This window comes from Myotis brandtii, unplaced genomic scaffold (genome assembly GCF_000412655.1).
Source record: "Myotis brandtii unplaced genomic scaffold, ASM41265v1 scaffold160, whole genome shotgun sequence".
NCBI lineage: Eukaryota > Metazoa > Chordata > Mammalia > Chiroptera > Vespertilionidae > Myotis > Myotis brandtii.
Genome location: NW_005355833.1, coordinates 902,021 through 921,923, shown reverse-complemented (window position 1 = coordinate 921,923; position 19,903 = coordinate 902,021). Strand labels below are relative to the sequence as shown.

General features: G+C 49.6%; 1 protein-coding gene across 1 annotated transcript in view; it reads right to left on the bottom strand.

Annotated features, from left to right (window-relative positions):
- SMAD6 (SMAD family member 6) overlaps positions 1-19,897 on the bottom strand; it is a 79,218-nt gene extending 59,321 nt beyond the window's left edge. The window contains exons 1-5 of the mRNA XM_014536295.1: positions 19,893-19,897; positions 11,681-11,737; positions 9,847-9,973; positions 8,184-8,251; positions 7,950-8,027 (exon numbers count right to left, since the gene is read on the bottom strand). Coding sequence (XP_014391781.1) covers positions 7,950-8,027; positions 8,184-8,251; positions 9,847-9,857 — 157 coding nt within the window. The 5' untranslated portion in view covers positions 9,858-9,973; positions 11,681-11,737; positions 19,893-19,897. The remainder of the gene's footprint in view (positions 1-7,949; positions 8,028-8,183; positions 8,252-9,846; positions 9,974-11,680; positions 11,738-19,892) is intronic.
- Between the last annotated feature and the right edge of the window lie 6 nt (positions 19,898-19,903).

The following is a 19,903-nucleotide window of genomic DNA, read 5'->3' as shown; positions in this document are numbered from 1 at the left end:
CCTACATCTTGCAGGGGACACAGAGGGCACCATGCCAGACACTAGGGAACCCAATAGGGGCCAGACTAACTAGGTTCTAATCCTAGTTCTACTGATTTCGAGCTGGGTGACCTTGGGCAAGTTATTTAACTTCTCTGGGCCTCAATTACTTCTCCTTTAACATAGCCAATAAAAGTGGTTACTTCAGCTCTGGCTGGTGTGGCTCAGCTGGTTGGGCATCATCCTGGGCACCAAGGTGTTGCTGGTTCGATTCCCAGTCAGGGTACATGCCTGGGTTGTTGGCTCCATCCCTGGCAAGGGGCATGCAGGAGGCAGCCAATGGTGTGTCACTCGCACATCGATGTTTCTCTATCTCTCTAAAAATCAATTTTAAAAAATCTAAAAAAAAAAAGTAACTACTTCATAAGAGCTGTGTGGAGGATTCCATGAATGAATGCGTGTACGACACGCACTTAGAGAGTATCTAGCACAGAACTGTGTTAGTTATGATTCTTTAATATGTGCTATGATCTTTCTGTCTTTATCTTTGTATGTTCTCTCTCTCTGGATCTCTCTCAGCAACCATCCTATGAGCAGGATCCTTTGTCCCAGGCAAAGTCATTTATTTATTCCACAGTGACCTCTGTCTAGGGAGTAGGCCCTGTGCTGGATGCCAGACAAGGTCCAAGGCCCTTCAGGACCAAGTACATCCCAAAGTCCCCCTGACCCCAGTGACCAGTCCCTCTCATCCAGCCCATTCCAACAAATTCAAGATACCCTCTCTGGATTCATCTTTTCCTGTTCTCCCATCTCACACATATTAACCTTCTAGCCACAAACAAACTAAGAACACATGGTGGTACTGCACACCTCCCTGCCTCTGCATAAGCTGTTCCTTCTATCTGACAGGCTGTCTGTGCCCTGTTGTCTTCTTGCCATTCCCACCCCAACAGAGTCCCCTGCTCTAATTTCTGTGCTGGTGCTAAATCATGCCCACAGTTCCACAGCCTTTAACACAATCACTCACGATTCTTTGCTTGCTGTCTACTTCCCCTTCTAGACCATCAGCTCCTCAAGGGAAAGGTCCAGGCGTTCTTCACTTTGTATCACCTGATACTGGCATACAGTAGGTCCTTAATAAATGTTCAATACATGGACCTGTCACCCCAAAGCCTATAGTCAGGACACATACCAGCCCTGGAGTCCTTTGTCAGAGATCCCAGAGGATGTAAAAGCTGGTGATCTCTGGTGAGTCCATCTCCCTCTCTGAGCCTTGGATTCTTCATCGGTCCAAGGTACCCCCACTCCATTCCCAAGCTTTAGTGTTTTAGAAAAGGGGGAGAGGGAAATCCAAGACACCAATCCCCTCCCTCCACATGGTCTTGTTCCAGACATTAGTTTTGCTTTGAGACAATGACGACAAGCTAAGATGCTGTAGGCCAGAAGCCTCAGTTCTCCACACAACCCCGCAGGGCTCAGGACCTGGTACCCTCTGCCTAGAACACATGAGCATCAAGGAGCCCCTGAGATCAGTGACCCAATGGCCCCCATGCACAGTTGAGCAAACTGAGATTAGAGAGTGAGGAGCTTACCTGAGATCACAGCAGGGGAAAAGGCAAAGCCAAGCCTGGAACCACTCTGGCTTTGTGGTAAACCTCGTATGCTTCATGGCCAACCAGGCTGCCCAGAACCCCTCAACCACTACCTGTTCCTCCCAGGACTGCTGAAGTCACCTTTGTCACTCCTGCCCTTCACCCCTCACCACCTCTATTCCAACTTTACACAACCGGCCCAGGAAGAATGGGTCCCTTTATGAAATATCCAGGAGGTTTTAAGGAGGGAAGAAGGCTCTTTTTTCCTTTGGTTGGTCAAAGCTAAAAAAACGCAAGGCAGAGGCTTGATGCAAGTTCCAAATGCTGCTGATTTAGGCTCCTTCTCCCCCACCCCCGCCCCAAGAGGAGGCAAGGAGTCTGAGGCCATTTCTGAATTGGAAGCGGCAAGCTGGTCCTGGCCCAGGAGCTCAGGGTCCATCCTGAAACCTGTCCACCAGCCCTAGACTGGAGCCTGACTTGGGAGGTAGAGAGAGCGGGTATGGGCCATATCCAAAGGGAAGCTCTTAACCCACAGGGACTGATCTAGGTTCATATCTAATTATGTCAAGACACCGGATGGCCAAAACTCCAGGCAAAACATCCTTCTTGCCCTCCAAAACCAAACGAAACCCTCTTTTTAGCTAAAACTTTACCCCCTGTCCACTCACTGGACATGCAGCGGCCCTAGGCCCACAGGCAAGGAGCACTCTCACGTGTCAGGATTGAGCATGGTCATGCACAGCAATGTTGTCCAGGGTGTGATCAGGCTGTAAAAATTCACCGAACTGGACACTTACCTGTGCACTCTGGGTATTACAGTTTTTAATAGATATTGCCCAGGCCCTGGCCTCCCCTTGCCTTGTCTCCCACCAACACCTGGTGCTTTGCTTTGCAATCCGTCTGACATCCTTTGGCTTCTCAACATCAGCCTTATTTTCACACCTCCAGGCCTTTGCACGTGCTATTTCTTGGACCTGGAACATCTCCCACACCCAAACCTTGTCTCTTTGGTAGACTCCTATTCATCCTGTAAAAACCAACTTGGATGTCATCTCTTCCAGGGAGTCTTCCTGGTCTACCTCCCCACCACACCTAGTCGATCACTAATCCCTTCTTCCTCTGGACCATTTCTTACACTACTTCTCATTACTAGTGTTTGTCTTTACCTGTCTGTGAGTACCTTGAGGGCAGAGATGATACAATTTTTATCTCTGTGCCCCCAGACCTAAGCACAGGGCCTGGCTGCCCCAAAGCCCTACAACAGGAAAAGGCACAGCTGGGACTTGAACCCAGGGCCCTCTGGTGCACAGTCCATGCTCTTCAGTCCACCTTGCTATAGAGCAGTGGTTCTCAACCTGTGGGTCGCGACCCCTTTGGCGGTCGAACGACCCTTTCACAGGGGTCACCTAAGACCATCCTGCATATCAGATATTTACATTACGATTCATAACAGTAGCAACATCACAGTTATGAAGTAGCAACGAAAATAATTTTATGGTTGGGTCACAACATGAGGAACTGTATTTAAAGGGCCAGAAGGTTGAGAACCACTGCTATAGAGGCTCAGCACACACTGACTGAACTGAACTGAGCACTTTAGAGAACTAAGAGCTCAAGGATCTGTTAGATGAGGGCATCCGAGGAGAGCGTGCTTGGGCCGTAGAATCGGGAAGCAGCAGGAGACAATACTGCATCAACACTCCTCTCCCAGCTCCTGTAGGCACTAAAGATGAACATCAGACAGCATCGACCCCAAAAGGTACCTGTTTAGGGACCACTGGGAGGAAAGGTGGCAGGTGGGCGGGCAGCATGGAGTCACCTAGGTTGTAAACTGCTTATGCTTGCTGTGTGGCCCTCAGCCACTCTCCTAACCTCTCTGAGCCTCTGTTCCCAAACTCTGTCAATCTACACAGTGTAAGAATCCTAGAGAAGGATCTGTGCCCTCAAGGAACTTGCAGTCTGACTGGTGGAGAAAATCCAGCCCCGACCCCACTCTCCATAGACTGTTCCTGCATAGCTCCCTTCCTTCCCCAGGCCTTCTCTTTAAAATGAGGGGCTTGCCCTTGCTGATGCAGCTCTAAAGAAACCAGCATGCTGCAAGGACTGAGATACCGGTACACACATCCTAGGTCAGCAAAAGGGACAGCCCAGTCCACATGACAGGCAGCTTACAACATGGCTGGCACACAATGGGTGCTTAATAAAGCCCTGGAACTGTTACCCAATAGGCACTAGAATAGGATACAAGCGATAAGACACTGGATCCTGAAGAAGCCTGCACCACCACCATGGAGTCAGGCAGGTCTAGCTTCTAAAGCAGTCCCACTATGCAGCCTCTCATTAAAGGACCCATAACTCAGCACCCAGCACCCAGCCTGGCCTAGCTGCTCCTTGTCTCACAGAGCACAAAGCTCCTTGTGTTCTGCTCATTCTGTTCTTCTAGCCTAGAGCACTGAAGAGCAGAGAACCTGCCTTCTTCCCTCAGCCCTCCTCAGAATGGCCATTCCCACATGGCCCTTCATCCTGTAATTCTTTGAATTACGGCATATTCTGCCTTTAAATTGCTCAGAATGAGGGTTGCCTACCAGCTACTTACACCTTAGTATGAATTTAACTAGCTAATCTTGCTTTTCCTCCCGGAACTAAACTGAAATCAAGGAAATAGGAAAGGGGTGGAGATTTTACAGAGAGGAAGATGGCTGGAGGAGACAGACCTTTAGGGGGAAAGCGCCCCAGGCCCTGAGTTAGGCAAGGAACCCAGAGTGTGAAGGCTCTCGGATTTAAATTTGGAGGTGATGTAGATATGAGATGAGAATATTATGTCAACTATTCAGCAGAGAGCTGAAACAAGACAGTCTCCGGTCTGCCACCCCTGCCCTGCCCACCCCCCGCCGATGAGTTCCTGCCTGCCTGGCTGTGACTGAGCCTCAAAATTCCCACCATTCCTTCTAAAGTGGCCTCAACAACAGGACAGGAAAGTGAAGCGGAGACCTTGGACTGGATAAAAATAGACAGCCCCAACCCAGGCGCTGGATTGTCATTGTGCAAGACAAACAAGGGCAGCTCTGTCGTGGGGCTGCAAACACCCCACTCCGGCAGGACACCCATCCCAAGGCACTGAGAAGGGGCAAGCTCTCAGGACAAAGGGAGACAGAGTGGGCTGGGCAGCTGAGGGGGCGGAGGCAGCGCTCTGGGTGGTCTGCAAGGTTTGCCTGGTGGTGACATTGAAGAGCACAGAGACAGGGCCTCCAGCCAGCTCCTCACCCCCATCCTTGGTACTAAAATTGGGACTGGCTGCCCCCAGGCTCCTCTGATCACCTATATGGCCCCCCAGGGTGTGTCTCCCAGGGATGGGAACCCTTGCTGTAGAATGCTAGGCAGGGCCCTCAGGATGGGAGAGCTGGGCAGTCACTGCTCAGGCTCCCATCCCACATCTAACACACACAAATTTGTGAATTTGGGCAGCTGGCCCAACAATGAGCCTCAGTTTCCTCACCTATAAAATAGGGAGAATTGCATCTGAGTCTCTGGGTTGTGAGAGTCAAAGAGATGAAGAATGACCAGCACTTAGCAAAGTGCGAAGTAGTGAGTGTCAATAAATGTCAACGTTGTCACCAACAGCAGTGTTATCTGTCCTTGAATATCAGACACCTTGTCCCTGGCCCTGGCCCTGGCCCCAGCCCAACACATTCTTCCCCTCACCTTTCTCACCTCGCCTCCCACCCTGCCCCTGGGGCACAACCCTGCATTCCATCTTTGCAGGATGACTCCTGCCTTCACCATCCAGAGACCAGCACAGCTCTGGGCCTTTTCCCAGCCTGAGCCTGTCCTTCAGTGTGACAGCCACCAAGCCCCAAGTCTGTGAGATCCCTGGAGGCAGGGCAGTGCCAGTCCATGAGTCCTCAGACCCTCACAGCACAAGTAAACTGGAAAGCTGAACGGTGAAGTGAAACCTGGAGGGGGGGAGGGGGGACGCATGTGGTCCCTGGAAGGGAACTGGATGACCACAATGGGGAACACCACTGGCTACTGGGACCACTGGAACTCAGACAAAAGCCCACCAGACCCCATTCAATCATTCCCCCATCAGATATCCCAAACTTCCTCCCCAGTTCCGACCCCTTCAGAATTACAAAGCCACTGGATGCCAAATTTTCTCATGAGAACCATAAAGTCCTGGCCCACGGGAGAGAGCAGCAGGGGCCTGCTCAGTGGCCAGGACCAAAAACTGCTCTGGAATAACTAACAGGGACCCCACTGGACCCCAAAGGCAGCCAAACACAATGGCCCAGGGTCTCCAAAGATCCCCCAGCCTCCAAAGGGCGCTCTCTCCTGGGAACCAGATGGGGGAGGGGCCTCAAGCAGGTGCTATGGAGTCTGCTCCTTCCTGCTGAGCCGGCTACACACCCGGCCCACTCCGGGAAGACAGAGATCAAGAGACTATGACTGTCCGGCCGCATTGGTTCAGTGGTGGAGCACTGACCTACGAACCAAGAGATCACGGTTTGATTCCAGGTCAGAACACATGCCAGGGTTGCGGGCCTGATCCCCAGTAGGGGGCCTGCATGAGGGGCCTGCAGGAGGCAGCCGAGTAATATTCTTATTGATGTTTCTATCTCTCTCTCTCCCTCTCTGAAATCAAACAAAAATATATATTTTAAAGAAGAGACTATGACTATGAATACACCGTGAACTGTAAGCCATTTCCACACACTGGAGTTTCCACCATTAATGACAGAGGGTAGGGTTATCCATCCAACCAATGCCAATGTGATCCACTAAATTAAACCCACTCCGAAGATTATCAGGGACACAGACACATGCATTCAGACATACTTTTAATCCTCTTCTTCAGAATTATATGTAGCTTTCATCCCCACAGTCACAGAGGAAAAAAGATGGATTTATCTCTCCCTCCTCCTCTACTCCCTAACATCCAAAATGTTTACTCCTTGTGTTCATCTGGTTAGGTCTTTCAGGAAAAGGCAGTATAACCAAATAGGGCCAAAAGGCAGAGAAGAAAACAAAGTGACCCAATTAGAGGGACCACCAGAAACCAAAAGGCAAGTAAGATCCAGAAGACCCCAGTGCCAGCTGTGCCCTGAGTCTCACGAATGTGACCCTCCACAAGTCACTTCCTGCTCCAGCTTCTAGTTTCTTTATCCTTGAAACTGATGTAGTCTTATGGTCTCCCATGGTTGTGACGGAACAGAGAATGGATGGAGAAGGGTCTGCAAATGGGAAGTGGCCAGGCAGCCAGCTTCATGTAGAGTCATGGGGAGAATGCGGCAAGAATGACAGACAGAACTGTGTGTCACTTCAGTTTATCGGGGTACATTCAGCCCTTGCAGAAAAGTAGGGGGTGGGGGGACAAGGCAGAACAGTGGTTAGGAGCACAGTGACAAGTGGTTCTGCTATTAGGTGCCCCTGGCCAAGTCCCTTTACTGCTATTCTGAGAGGATACAGGTAAAGGGCCCAAGTACCGGCCATGGCCCAAAGTAAACACTTAATAGCTCTGGTCACTGTGGTTGCTATTATGACTTGAGCGTGGGGTAGAGGAAAGACAGCTCAGATGCAGACAGAAGCCCTCAAGCCAAGATCCAGCCATGCAGCTCCAGCCTGGGGGGCTGTCACCTCATGGAGCATAGGGCCAGACCACAAGGCCCAGCTGTCCCAAAGGGTCCCACAGACCTTGGCACCCAAGTCCCTCCCGGCCCTCTACGCCCCCAAGTCACCACCAACCTCTTACTTCTTAAAAGCTTGATTCAGATATTCTTGGAATGTCCCTATGGCCAACTCTTAATTGCAAGGGGTGGGAGCTCCAAACTAGTGTTCTCTCTGCAAAGGAGCCCAGCCTCCGCCGCTCCAGGAAAGACAGGGAAACCACTGGCCTCTGGCAAACTCCCTCCTTACCAGACCCTCCTGAAAGCTTGTTCCACCCACTCCATTTCCCCCCCTTCTGACCCTTCACATAGCTCCTTCCCCAGAGTGGGGACGGAAGGAGAAACCCATGTAGAGAAATGTATACAAACACATCCATTTGCTGCCTCCCAGCAGCTGGGAGAACAGGATCCCTTGCTAAAATGAGAGATGAAGAGCTGTACTGGGCTTTACTCACTTCCACAAGACAAGGTAGAGACAACTGGTTAAAACGTGGATCGACAGACATTTTAGGTTACCATCTTTAGGTCTCATTCTTAACCCCAAGAACACCAGTGATGAAGAGATGGGCAGTCTTCCCATCTAAGGGTTGGGAGGAAAGGGGGAAAGAAAAGGAGTGGGAATATCAAAAGGGCCTCCATCCAGCACCACTCCCACCTGTCCCCCTCTGCAAAGTTCAACGCAACAGTAGCGTGCAAAGAAAAAAAAAATGCCAACCTGAGAATTCACCCGGAGCAGTGATGAGGGAGTTGGTGGCCTCCGTTTCAGTGTAAGACAATGTGGAATCAGATAGATCTACGGGAGGAAAGAGAAAGAAAACTTAGTTGGCTGTGGGGTGTGCCTCCCGTTCCGGCTTTCTCGTGCATCTGTGTGCACGTGTGTGCACGCAAGTGCTTGCAAAGGGCAGGGTGTCCCTCCCAACTGATGCCACTCTGTAACCCTGTCCCATACTTGTACGAGACCAGGCCAGCCAGCCCTGGAATTCTTCTGGAAAATGCCAACTACTGCAGCCCTGGCACCTGAAAAAGTTGCAATTGCTCTGACCACAGAAATAACCCAAGTTCAGGGGACTGAGCAAGTAGCAACTTGGAGCCTCCCTGGGTACGGTTAAATTAAGCCCCTAAACAATTCATAGTTGCTATACTTAATTACAACCATTAAAATTCTTGAAGTTGTTCCTTCTTGCTTCCTTCCTTCCTTCCTTCCTTCCTCCCGCTGGAGCTGGGGAAACTGTTTTAACAAGTTACCAGCCATCCTCCCTCTGTCCCGCTTACACCCCTCTAATTAAGGGCTCAAGCGTTTGCTCCCAGATTAACTTTTTTTTCCTCTCCCCTCCTCCACTCCCTAACATTCCAACCTGCTCACAGAGCGACTTTCAATGCCTGGACCGTTGTTTTTTTTAAGGTGTTCATTTTTGTGTGAGTAGTTTTAAGTACTTCATATGGCGTGCATTATTTGTTTTCCCCTGTCTGCAGTGCCGTTAGATGGGAAAAGGAAAATCTTTTGCATGTTTTTTTTCTTGAACACTGAGCTGCTAGCTTAATAAGCCAATGCCTTTTGGGGCAGGCAGACTTGGAAAATTTTTCCTGGGCCTGTGCCTCCTGCTACCAGCGATAGGGTATTGGTCCCTGTTAAGGGACAGGCCTGTCCAGGAGTGGGAAGAGGCATGTTCTGGGAGGCCTGCAGCACTTTCATCATCTCACTCAGCACAACCCAGGTCTGGTTCAGCTGGTCCCACCTGGATCAAGAGAGGCACCCAAGCTGGGGAGTCCTAAGGCCAAACCGTTAGCCTAGGCCCTCGCTAGCTAGGATTCCATTCGATCCTGCAGGATTTTTTTTTTTTTTTTTCCTTTTACCACATGGCTTGGAGAGCGGGAAGATGAAACATTAACCAATTTGGCCTCTTTTTTTTTTTTTTTTCATTTCCCACTTGCCAGATGCTGACTGGGTGTTCTGGGTTTTATTTTGTTTTTGGAATCATGTGATCACAAAGGCTTAGAAGTGAACTGACTTTTTGTTTATGAAAAAGCAACAATGCAAGGAAAAGAAAATAATACAAAAAATAACTTGGACTATTTATCAGGGCATGAAAAAGTTATCTGCTGGTAAAATGTGTTTGGAGGAAAATAAGGACAGATGGAAAAATCTCTTTAAAAGAAAAAATAACCTCAATGCCTCGGTGGGATCTTCTTAAAAGATTGTTCCTTTTAATACTTAATGTTCCCAAAGTGTGCAGCGCCCCGAGTCTCATTATCACAGGCTGAACCCCATTTCTTAGTGAACCACTGTGGAACTAACACAGACAGCTTTGTCACTCCTGGGAAACAACAAGAGTGACAGCAACAGGCAGTTTCTACCTTTTGCAGCTAGGAAGTCCTCATAAAGCACTCTGCAAACCCTCACATCTGGTGCTTCTAATGAGGCCCTAGAAGTCTAAGTGTCTTCGGGCTGTTGTAGAAAAAGAACACTCCCCATCTCCATCACGGCTCCAGCCCCAAGGACAGACCCCGGCTAGAAGTCGGAACCCCCAGATTCAAGTCACACCTCCATTCTTAGCAAAATCAGGGGTCACCAACTTTTTCTACAAAGGGCCCAATAGTCTGTGTTTTCAGACCTGCAAGCCATACAACCTCTGCTGCAACTCTTCACCTCTGCCACTGCAGTGTGGAAGCAGCCGCGGACAATGTGGAAACGGGTGAGTGTGGCTGTGTTCCAGAAGAACTTTATTACAAACACTGAAACTGGAATTTCATACAATTTTCACATGTCATGAAATGTTATTCTTCTTTTGATTTTTTTAACCATCTAAGAAAGTAAAAACCATTCTGAGCTCGCAAGCCATACAAAAACAGATGGTGAGCTGTCGTTTGCAGACCCCTGAGCTATATGACCACCAGCAAGTGTCACTTCCTCTCTCTAGGCCTCAGTTGTCCCATTCGTAAAATAACCAGGACACCTGTTGACTTCCAAATGGTCACTCTGCAGGGCGAAGTGGTCTCCAGTTTTTGGTGCTTCATCACAGGCTAACCCACAATTCCTCAGGGCAATGATCCTTGACATTCAAACTGAGTTTACTACTTTACTGAGAACATTTGAGGGTGTGTTTTTTTTCTAATGAAACTAGGGACCCTCTAAGCGACTAGTGCAATGATGTTAACTTAGGAAATGCTGAGACAAGCCTGTGAGGGAAGGATGGGGAACTGGAGAGCTAAAAAGGGGGCAGCCCTGGGTTGATGCTCATTAGCTGGGGGGGCCCTCCCTCCCTATCCTTCAGTTTATTTCCCCGTCTATGAAGTGACAGAGTCCAACCAGATGACCTTTCCAGTTCCCCTGAAAACTAAATAAAGCTCCTCCATCCATGGGATGACCGTACGTCAAGAAAAACGAGGAACTTGCTATTGTTAAGCCTCTGACTCACACACCATCATGGGACACCCTTGGTCTCCTGGACAGAGGAGGTCAAACTCCTGGAGGGACCTGGTGGGCACTTGTGACTCCACAGGAGGGCCTGGAAGGAAAACGGGGCTGGATGCCTGAGAGCCGACGACACTTAGATGGGACCTCCCAGATAATGCTGACACACGCTATTGAGAAGAGCCTTTACCAAAAAAACACAAAAAAACAAAACACACTTTTTGTGGTCACTTGTTGGAATGTGTTAGCATCACTGCCACGCCATCTAACTTTTAAAGCCTAGCTAAGTCCCATGGGAAACTGTCTGGGTCACAAAGCTGTTCTCCTGGTACTGTTAAGGCCAAACTCACTCACCGCACCACTAGGATTCTCCACTGGAGGAAACAGGAGGACCAGGAAACAAGCCATCTCTACTTTTAAAACCACACACATTTACACAGAACACAAGCTGCTCATCTAGCCCCACGGTTTGCAGAGAACACATTCTACCTCTGAATGGGACCTGTCTAAAATGACGTGACCACCGGGCCAGGGGCTTTATGTACCAATACAAGTGCTTTCTTAAAAGTTCCAACTGTTGTTCCTGCTCAGGTAAACTTTTTGGCTTAAAAAGGGGGAAAACCTATAGCTCCTCTCAACAGTGACTTCTTGCTCAACCTATCTGTCATAGTAACAATTAATACTCACTAAAGGAGAATAATCTAAGACTGGGGGAGGGAGAGAAAGGAAAAGAGACAAATACCAACCCACCTCCAATGAGATGCTTAAGTCCAAACCCATTCATCTCCCACTGGCCCATGTTTAAAGGTCACAGAGAGGTTAATGATGAGCGGAGGAATTTCAAGATGTAAATAGCCCACTGGAGAGGCTGTCTGCTTCGGCCCAACTGAGGGTGTGTTTGTAATACTTCACCCCATTTCAGAAGCAGCCAGGCCAGCTTCCACCCCCACCCCCCAGCCCTTCGGCTTGGAGGCTGGAATGAAGGGGCACCCGGGATGGACATACCTCCCCCAGGGTCGGAAGGACACACTTACCCAGTGGCTTGTACTCGTCACGAGGAGACAGCCGAGAGTAGGGGGGTGGTGGTGATTCTGGAAGACAGGAGACAGCATGTCACTGCCAGGGTGGGAAAGGTCACATTGGGATTCTTCTACAAGATTACTGATTATTGATTTCCTCCTATAATAAACCCAGCTCACAGGAAACCCTCCTTTTCTCCCATCACCTCTGCTGCCCAAATCCACTGGAAGATCATTGCTCAGCAGTAAGGCCCAGGCATAGGGTCCAGACCTGGGGTCAATCCCTGCTCTGCCACCTTTGGCTGTGCAACCTTGGGCAGGTTACTTCACTTCTCTGAGCTTGTTTCCTCAGCTCTAAAATGGTGACACTAGCCCTGGCCAGTGTGGCTCAGTTGGTTAGGCACGATCCTGTGCACCAAAAGGTTGCTGGTTCATTTCCCAGTCAGGCACATGCCCGGGTTGCAGGCTCGATCCCCCAGTAGGAGGCATGCAGGAGGCAGCCAATCAATGTTTCTCTCTCCCTCTACCTTCCTCTTTCTCTTAAAAAAAAAAAAATCAATAAGAAAACACTTCTTAAGAATAAAAATAAATAAAATGGTGACAATAATCATATGGACCTCCCAGGTTTGCCAGGTGGGTGAAAGAAGATAATGTATATAAAATGCTTAGTACAGCTCTTGGTACTGTGGAAAAACACCTCCACAAACACTTAACAGTTATTATTGTAATGAGAAACACAGGTGCAGGGGAAAGCCAGAGCCAGGGTTGTGTGATAAAATACCAGATGCTCAGGTAAATTTGAATTTTGGATTTCCGTGGCATAGCTTTTGGTATAAGTATGTCCCTCGCAATATTTGGGACATACTTATACTAAAAAGGTATGTGTTGTTTACCTGAAATTCAAACTTAACTGACAGTCTGTATTTTTATTTGCTAAATTTGGCAACTCTAATCAGAATTGAGTCTGAGTGCAGAGACTCAGACACAGAAGCTCATTTCCCAACAAGGTGCATCAGAAGTAGCATTCTTTAGGGCAAGGAGGAGGGCAATATTGGTTGGGACCCGAGAAGCCAAACCCACCTACCTAGATGTGAGACCTTAAACCAGTCCTTGCCAGCCCTCGGCCTCAGTGCCCTCACTCTGCAAAGGGGTGGGACACAAGCTCTCTACTGCCTTCCAGCTCAGACCCTGTGTGATTCCTTATTGTCTACGGTATTTTTCTTTTGGTTTCCTTTCATTTGCCTAAAATACTCCTCCTTAAAAACATATACTTTGTCTTCAGAAGAATTCCTTAGCCTCTTGCTTTAGGGGAAGTAACAATTTGCTAAACTAAGTAACAATTTGCATGAATGAAATGACCCTTCATTTTCCCTAAATGAAACTAAACACCATCAAATCGCAAACTAAAACAAACTCTCAGTGGTAGTAAAGTGGTAATAACTATTATTAGGCAGGTATCAGTAATGACACAAGGGGTAATAAGTGTTTTTCGTAATTATAATAAGGCACAATTAGCTGTAGGAGCATTTGTTTTGCTCCATACACCCTATGCAGCTTCAGCTCTTCCCCACCCTGGCTTTTCCAGCCAGAAATTATTTCAACAAAGTGAAGGCTCTGAGGTCTAGAAACAGGGCATCTTTTGTGGACAGTATTTAGGGAGAAGGAAAAGTGAATCATGGAGTAGCTACTGGGAGAGAAGCAAACATTTGCTGAAAGCCTACCCTGTGCCTCCATGCCAGGCATTTCCAATTTCATTTATTGTCTTTTATTCTCTTGGACCTTCGGTACAGAGTTGCTCATCGGGCACTGATTTTTATTTTATCCTTTCTCAGAGACAAAATGGTCAATATTCCCATTTTACAGAGGAGAAAACTGACTTGCCCAGTGTCCCCCAGCCAATCATGGTAAAACTAGGATTTGAGCCCAAGCTGACTCCGCTCTACACCCCAACGAGACAGGTAATCAAAAGGCACCCCATCTTCTTTCCCTTCACCCCAGCTAAGTCACATCATCCGCACAGAAAGTGCTCAGTAAGCATCTGTGGACTAAGACAACAGTTATGAGGACAATGGTAAAGTTGGGGGCATCAGTGGACAAAGGTGTGGATAAGGAGGACTTAAGGGCCAAAGTGTTCACAGGAGACCCCCACCAGGACTGAAGGAGGGAGTCATTTGCCTTCGGTAGGAGTCACCTCATCTACTGGTCCTCAGGACTTGGGAGGGGCTAGAGACCACACTTGAGTGAGAGCCAGCCTCTCAGGACAAGAGTCAAAACACAGGTAGGGCTAGAGTTCCCCAGGGAAGGAGACTTGAGGCTGGTGCTCCCACTGTACAGAAGACTGGGGCCTGGACAGTGGAAGTGACTCCCTCAGGGCCAGATAGGGAGCTGGTTGTAGAGCCAGAACCAGAAGCCAGGTCTACTGACCCCCTGGCCTCAGGCCCTTTCCATACTACCCCACTAACTTATCAGAAGGGCTGCAATTACTGTGTTAGGGTTCCTTTGGCAAAAATCTGAAAGGCTGAGGCCCAGGCCACACAAGGTGGGAGGCTCTGTACAGCTGCCCCCCAGAGATGTCCCCAAAGTGAAACTTAGCAGCAGTGGACAGTGGTGGGAGTCAAGCCACTGTCGGTCATCAACCTCAGTGTCTCTTACAGGAGCCACCTGGGCCTTGAATTGTGACACCCACCACCCATGGCCACACCTGAGGTGGCAGGGTTCTAACGACATGAATGGGACAGAAAGCATCTACAAACCTGAAATGTCAGACACACCAGTTAGCAGGGAACGTCAAAGCTCGGGAAAGACTTTCCCAGGCCCCCATTTGCACCAGCAAAGCAGTTTGCACAGAACTGAAACAACTGTGGGGACTGGAAGCTAATTACTCACTTACACACTAGGCAAGTGAAAAAGTATGAAGGCCTACAGACTTCACCCCCAGCAGGAGGAATTAGAATGTCAGAGGTTTGCCTTACTCAACTTCTTGGAGTTCACCCAACTCAACTTCTTTTAAAAGAAGGGGCAACTGAGATCCAGCAAGATAAAGGACCAGCCCAAGGCCACATAGAAAAGTAGAAGTTACTCTTTCAATTAAACAAAGGGGGAGGCTAGTTGGGAACCAGTATCAAGTTATCTTTTCTTGAAAAATTTAATTATCATTCACACACTCTTAAGACTCACTCTTTTGAAGTATACAAGTTAGTGGTTTTTAATATATTCAGAGTTGTGAGACCAACACCACTACCCAATTATAGAACATCTTCATCACCCCCAAACTCCAAATGCTAGGCAATCAAAATAATCTACTTCCTCTCCATTTCACACAACTGTACACATGTATGACCTTTGTGTCTTGGCTTCTTTCACTTAGCATTATGTGTTCAAGGTTCATTCATGTTGTAGCATATCATTCTTTTTTATGGCTGAATGGTATTCCATTGTATGACATTTCATTGGATATATCACATTTTGTTCATCCATTCATCAGCTAATGGACATTTGGGTTGTTTCCACTTTTGGGCTATTAGGAATAATGCTATGAACAATACTGGGTAACCTTTTCAAAAAATATATATATTTTTTAATTGATTTCAGAGAGGAAGGGAGAGAAACAGAAACAACACTGACGAGAGAGAATCATTGATCAGTTGCCTCCTGCACGCCCCCTACTGGGGATGGAGCCCAAAACCCTGGCATGTGCCCTGACTGGGAATCAAACTGTGACCTCCTGGTTCATAGGACTCAACCACTGAGCCACACTGGCCAGGCCTGGGTGACCTTTAACTGGCACCTCCACTTCCATATATCCAGGTCCCATGGGTCTGGGAGAATGGAGCTCCAGACATTCAATCAGGTGAGCAAGGTGGGCACTCAAGTCAGACACTTGATATGTAAAACAAAAGGTTGGATTAGAAAGGTGTGAGCTGCCCTCAGACTCTCTGTACCCGCCCTTCTTAGAAGCTTAGTGCTTGTAAAAGTTGTGTTCTTTAAAAATAGTAACTTTTAGCCCTAACTGGTTTGGCTCAGTGGATAGAGCGTCGGCCTGGGGACTGAAGGGTCCTGGGTTCGATTCCGGTCAAGGGCATGTACCTTGGTTTCGGGCACATCTCCAGTAGGGGGTGTGCAGGAGGCGGCTGGTCGATGTTTCTCTCTCATCGATGTTTCTAACTCTCTATCTCTCTCCCTTCCTCTCTGTAAAAATAAATAAAATATATATTTTTTTTAAAAATAGTAACTTTTAGAGTCCCGCAGACCCAAATGAAAGAAATGAACATGGAGGAGGGAGGGAGAGAATGGGAAAGAGAGAAAAGGAGAGGGAGAAGGAGAAAGAGAGGCAGAAAGATCAGAAGCTCCAGTCCCCTCAGACATCCAGCCTGGGGCATCAACTTCAGGAATCTCCTCCAACTTTCTTCAAAAGTGAGAGAGCAGTCAGCCAGGGGCAGCAAGTACCAGAAGACTAATGCTCAACTCAGCTCAGCCAGCCTGCCTCTGCTTAGTCCCCAGGGGATACCTGGCCTTTTGGGACCTATCTCATTCTAAAGCCGGAAGAGTTCACAGCCTCTCTCAGGGCTGGTAAAGTTTCCGTTTGGGGCACTACTTTCCACCCCCGATCCCTGCAGCTCAGCATCTTGCTTAGGAGGCTCCACTGACCTCCCTGGGCCTCCCAGCTCCACCTTACCAAGTGGTGGCTGATGGTGGGGAGGTAGCCTCTCAGGGCCTGTCCTCTCCTCCCCCAGAAGCCGTAGGCTCAACCCCAAGCCCCAGGGTGGGAGACACAAAAAGGGAGCTCCTGGCACTTTAAGGCCGGTGGAGCCTAATTGCCCAGATTCCCCCGGCAGCCAGATAAACAGCGCGGCCGGCTGGCGCCAGCAAGAGGCAAACTGCACATTATCACCCCTTCCTCACCTCCAAGGAGGAGCTCCAAGGAGCAGGGCGGGCAGGCCAGAGGGGTGGGGCGGGGGCTTGGAAGCCCAACTTGAAATTGATCTCATTTCAAAGGGATAATGCCAGGCCAAATAAAAGGAAAACTTTCTAGCCCATTCTAATTCCTATAGTCCTGGCCTGGGAACCCTGTGTTTTCCTAGGCGGCCTCCTACAGTCGTTTAGAAGTTCTCTCTCTCACTCTGTCTCTTTCCCTGGCGCAATTTGGATAATAGTAATTTACTGAATATAATTACAGAAAAAAAAAAGTGGTGAAGCAAAGAGCAGGAGATTTATTCCAAAGTTAATGGATACTTTCAGGAGAAAGGAGCTCTATAAACACAGGTTGGAACTGTGATTAAAGTATTTCTCCACATTTCCGTCCACATAGGCACCAAGCTCAGTGAACTGGCTTTTCCCTGGACAGAAAGACACACACAAGACACAAGAGGGAGGGAGTGCTAGGGATTGACTCCCACGGGGGATGGGGAAGCACCAGAGCTGGGCAGAGGGAACCAACTTTCTGAGACAAGCCATGAGGGAGAGGGCAGGGCAGGGGAGGTAGGCCAGTGTCACCTGAAATCTGCCCGTCAGACCTCAGGGCTTCTGTCTACCCTTACCACTTTACAGATGGGAAGACATCCAAAGAGGAGAACTGGCCCCAATGTGCCAAAGGAGGTTACAGATGGAACAGGGTTTGCTCTGAGCAGCAAGGGTCTGCACTGCCCAGAAAGGGACTTCCTGTCACTGAGGATCCCTGTTTGGATTAGAGGCACTGACGTGACCGGCACCAGGTGGGTGCCCCTCAGTTGGCCTGCTGGGTGTTCCAGTGTACTCTCTAGCTGTCTGTCTGTCTGCCCCAGTGCCCCAGCCCTCTCCCCCAGAGCCCTGGAAGGAGCAGTCTCCTTATCAGGACTCGCACGACTGAGCTCCAGCTATGCACCCGCCCAGCTCTGGGAGCCAGGCTGGCGGCCAACCGGTGGGGGTGGGGTGGGCAGCAAAGGGTTCCCCAGTTCTCAGTCCCAGTCTCCATGCCATTAGGCAGGGGAATGAAGCAACAGGGTCCACCTGGCATATCCTGGAAACTCGTCCAAGACCATCAGTCCTCCCCAAAGCCCCCAGGATGGCTTAAAAGGGGGGCCCCTTGGGTTGGGGAAGAGAAAGGAGAATAGACATGGCCCCTGCAATAGTGCCTCCTTCTGGGGACAGGAAGGGAGTCAAATCCCAGTGCTTACTCTAGAATTCGATGTGGAGACTATTCCTGGAGCCACCCCAACTGACCAGTAGGGACTAGCAGGGTAGGTTACTCATCCAAGGTCAAGTCCTGTTACTGGCCAAGCCGAGCCTAGGACCAAGTCTGTGGTTAAGCACCATCCCACTGCAGTTTGTCCCTCAACGTGTACCTGCCCAAGTCCACCAAACTCAGGTCAACACCCAAGATGACTGACTTCTCAGACAAGGAGTAGGGACAACCCACCAATCATCCTTGGTAAGGGTGGGTCCTACCTGTTGTCTCCAGCTTTTTCACAACCCCCCTTCCCACCCACACACTTGAGCTTGCCTGGCTGGCATCTTGACTCTCAGCTGCCCCTCTCCTCCCCAACGCCCACCTCCCCTTGCCCACTCTCTAAAGGCCTGCTCCAGGTTAGAGCAAAGGTGCTCCGGGAGGTGACCCTGTTACATACACACCCCATAGTGCTGATAGTTCACACTCCCTGACCTGGCCCTTCTCCCCCCATCTCCACCCCAACTCCCCTGGAAGACTGTAGTATTTCTTGAGGGCAGGGATCCTACTCCTATGTCCACTCTCTCTGCTACTGCATCCAGCACGGTGCCTGGCACAGAATAAGTGCTCAACAAATATTTGCTGGCAGACTGACATGGTGAGAGAGAAAATACCTGCCAGGACTTTCTAAAATAGCAGAGTGGGCCCCACCAATTATCTGCCACTAAACAATAACGACCATTGAGGGACGGGGTGGCCACAGATAGGGCCCCCTTCCCAGAGGCAGAGAGGAGAGAGGCTAGCAGAAGGGAGGAAGCCACTTCCAGGGGATGCTGTGAGAAAGAGGAACAAGGGGCACAGAAAGCCATGGGCCATAGGTCAGGGACAGTCGAAGCTCCTGAATCAGGCCTGGAATGACAACCCATGTGGGGAGCAGGGCAGCCAGGTCAATGCTGCCTTTCGCCACCAACCCCCTTCAGTGAACCACCACTGAGGCACCTTCCTTTCCCCTCCAGCCACTACCCCCAAGCACACGCATTTCACATTGGGAGTCGGGAGACCTGTGATCTGACCCTCTATGGACCCTCAGGCTGGGTGCTCACTCACTCCAGAGGGGCCAGACTGGAGAAACTCGGAGCCCTCCAACATCCAACAGCCTATGACTCTCTGATAGGCACACCCCTGCAGAGCCCCCAAAGTCACCTAAAATGCATACACCTCAAAGATGCTACAGGTTAAAACGTGTGTTCCTGCAAGCTTCTGGCCTGCTAAGAACCTCCACCTGTCCTCACCTCTGCTAAAGCACCCAGGGCATCCTCAGGTAAGCTGGGCTGGGGGTGGTATGTGTGTGCAGGAAGTCCCAGGGAGGGAACAAAGACAGGGAGCACTCCTCAGATGTAATAAAATACCTGGCTTCTTCACCTACTCATAAATGCCCCCAGGACCCTCAACTGGACACAGAATTGAGAATGATGATGATGGAGAGCCCTCACCTTTAACACCCAAGGGATGCTGGGAGCAATCAGGTCAAGAGGGTGGTATCCACCTTGAGAGGGGTTACCCTGAAAAAGCTTTGCTCCAAAGTATACATAGGAACAAGTGGGACAATTTACAAACACTTTGACTCAAGCCACGAATTGTCTACACCCAATTTCACAACACATACTTGCACTTGGTGGTAAGAAAGTACAGCTTAGGTATAGGCGTATGCACACAAATGCTGCAGCCTGAGCACAGACTGGGGGTAAATGAGGGGCCGCCTGGCAATCTTTGGCTTCTCCTAGGGCCTACCCTCTCCCATAAAGTTGGAGCCTGAAGCTACATAAAGAAAACTCCACCGTGACCCTTTTTAAGTTTGCTGGTGCCTTGATGAAGTTGCCATTTGATGTGTGTGCCCAGATCCCCTCCCAGGGTGAGGCGCCTCCACTGAAACTCCCACCACCCAGGGGCACCCACGGGAGCGGGAGCGGGAGCACCGCAGCTCTGCCCACCCGAGGTGTCCGATATAAAAAGGCCACGGAAGGGGACCGGAGGGGGACCCCGCGCCCAAGCCCGTCCGTCCCTCGCCCGGCGCAGCGCGCTCACCTGGCCCGCAG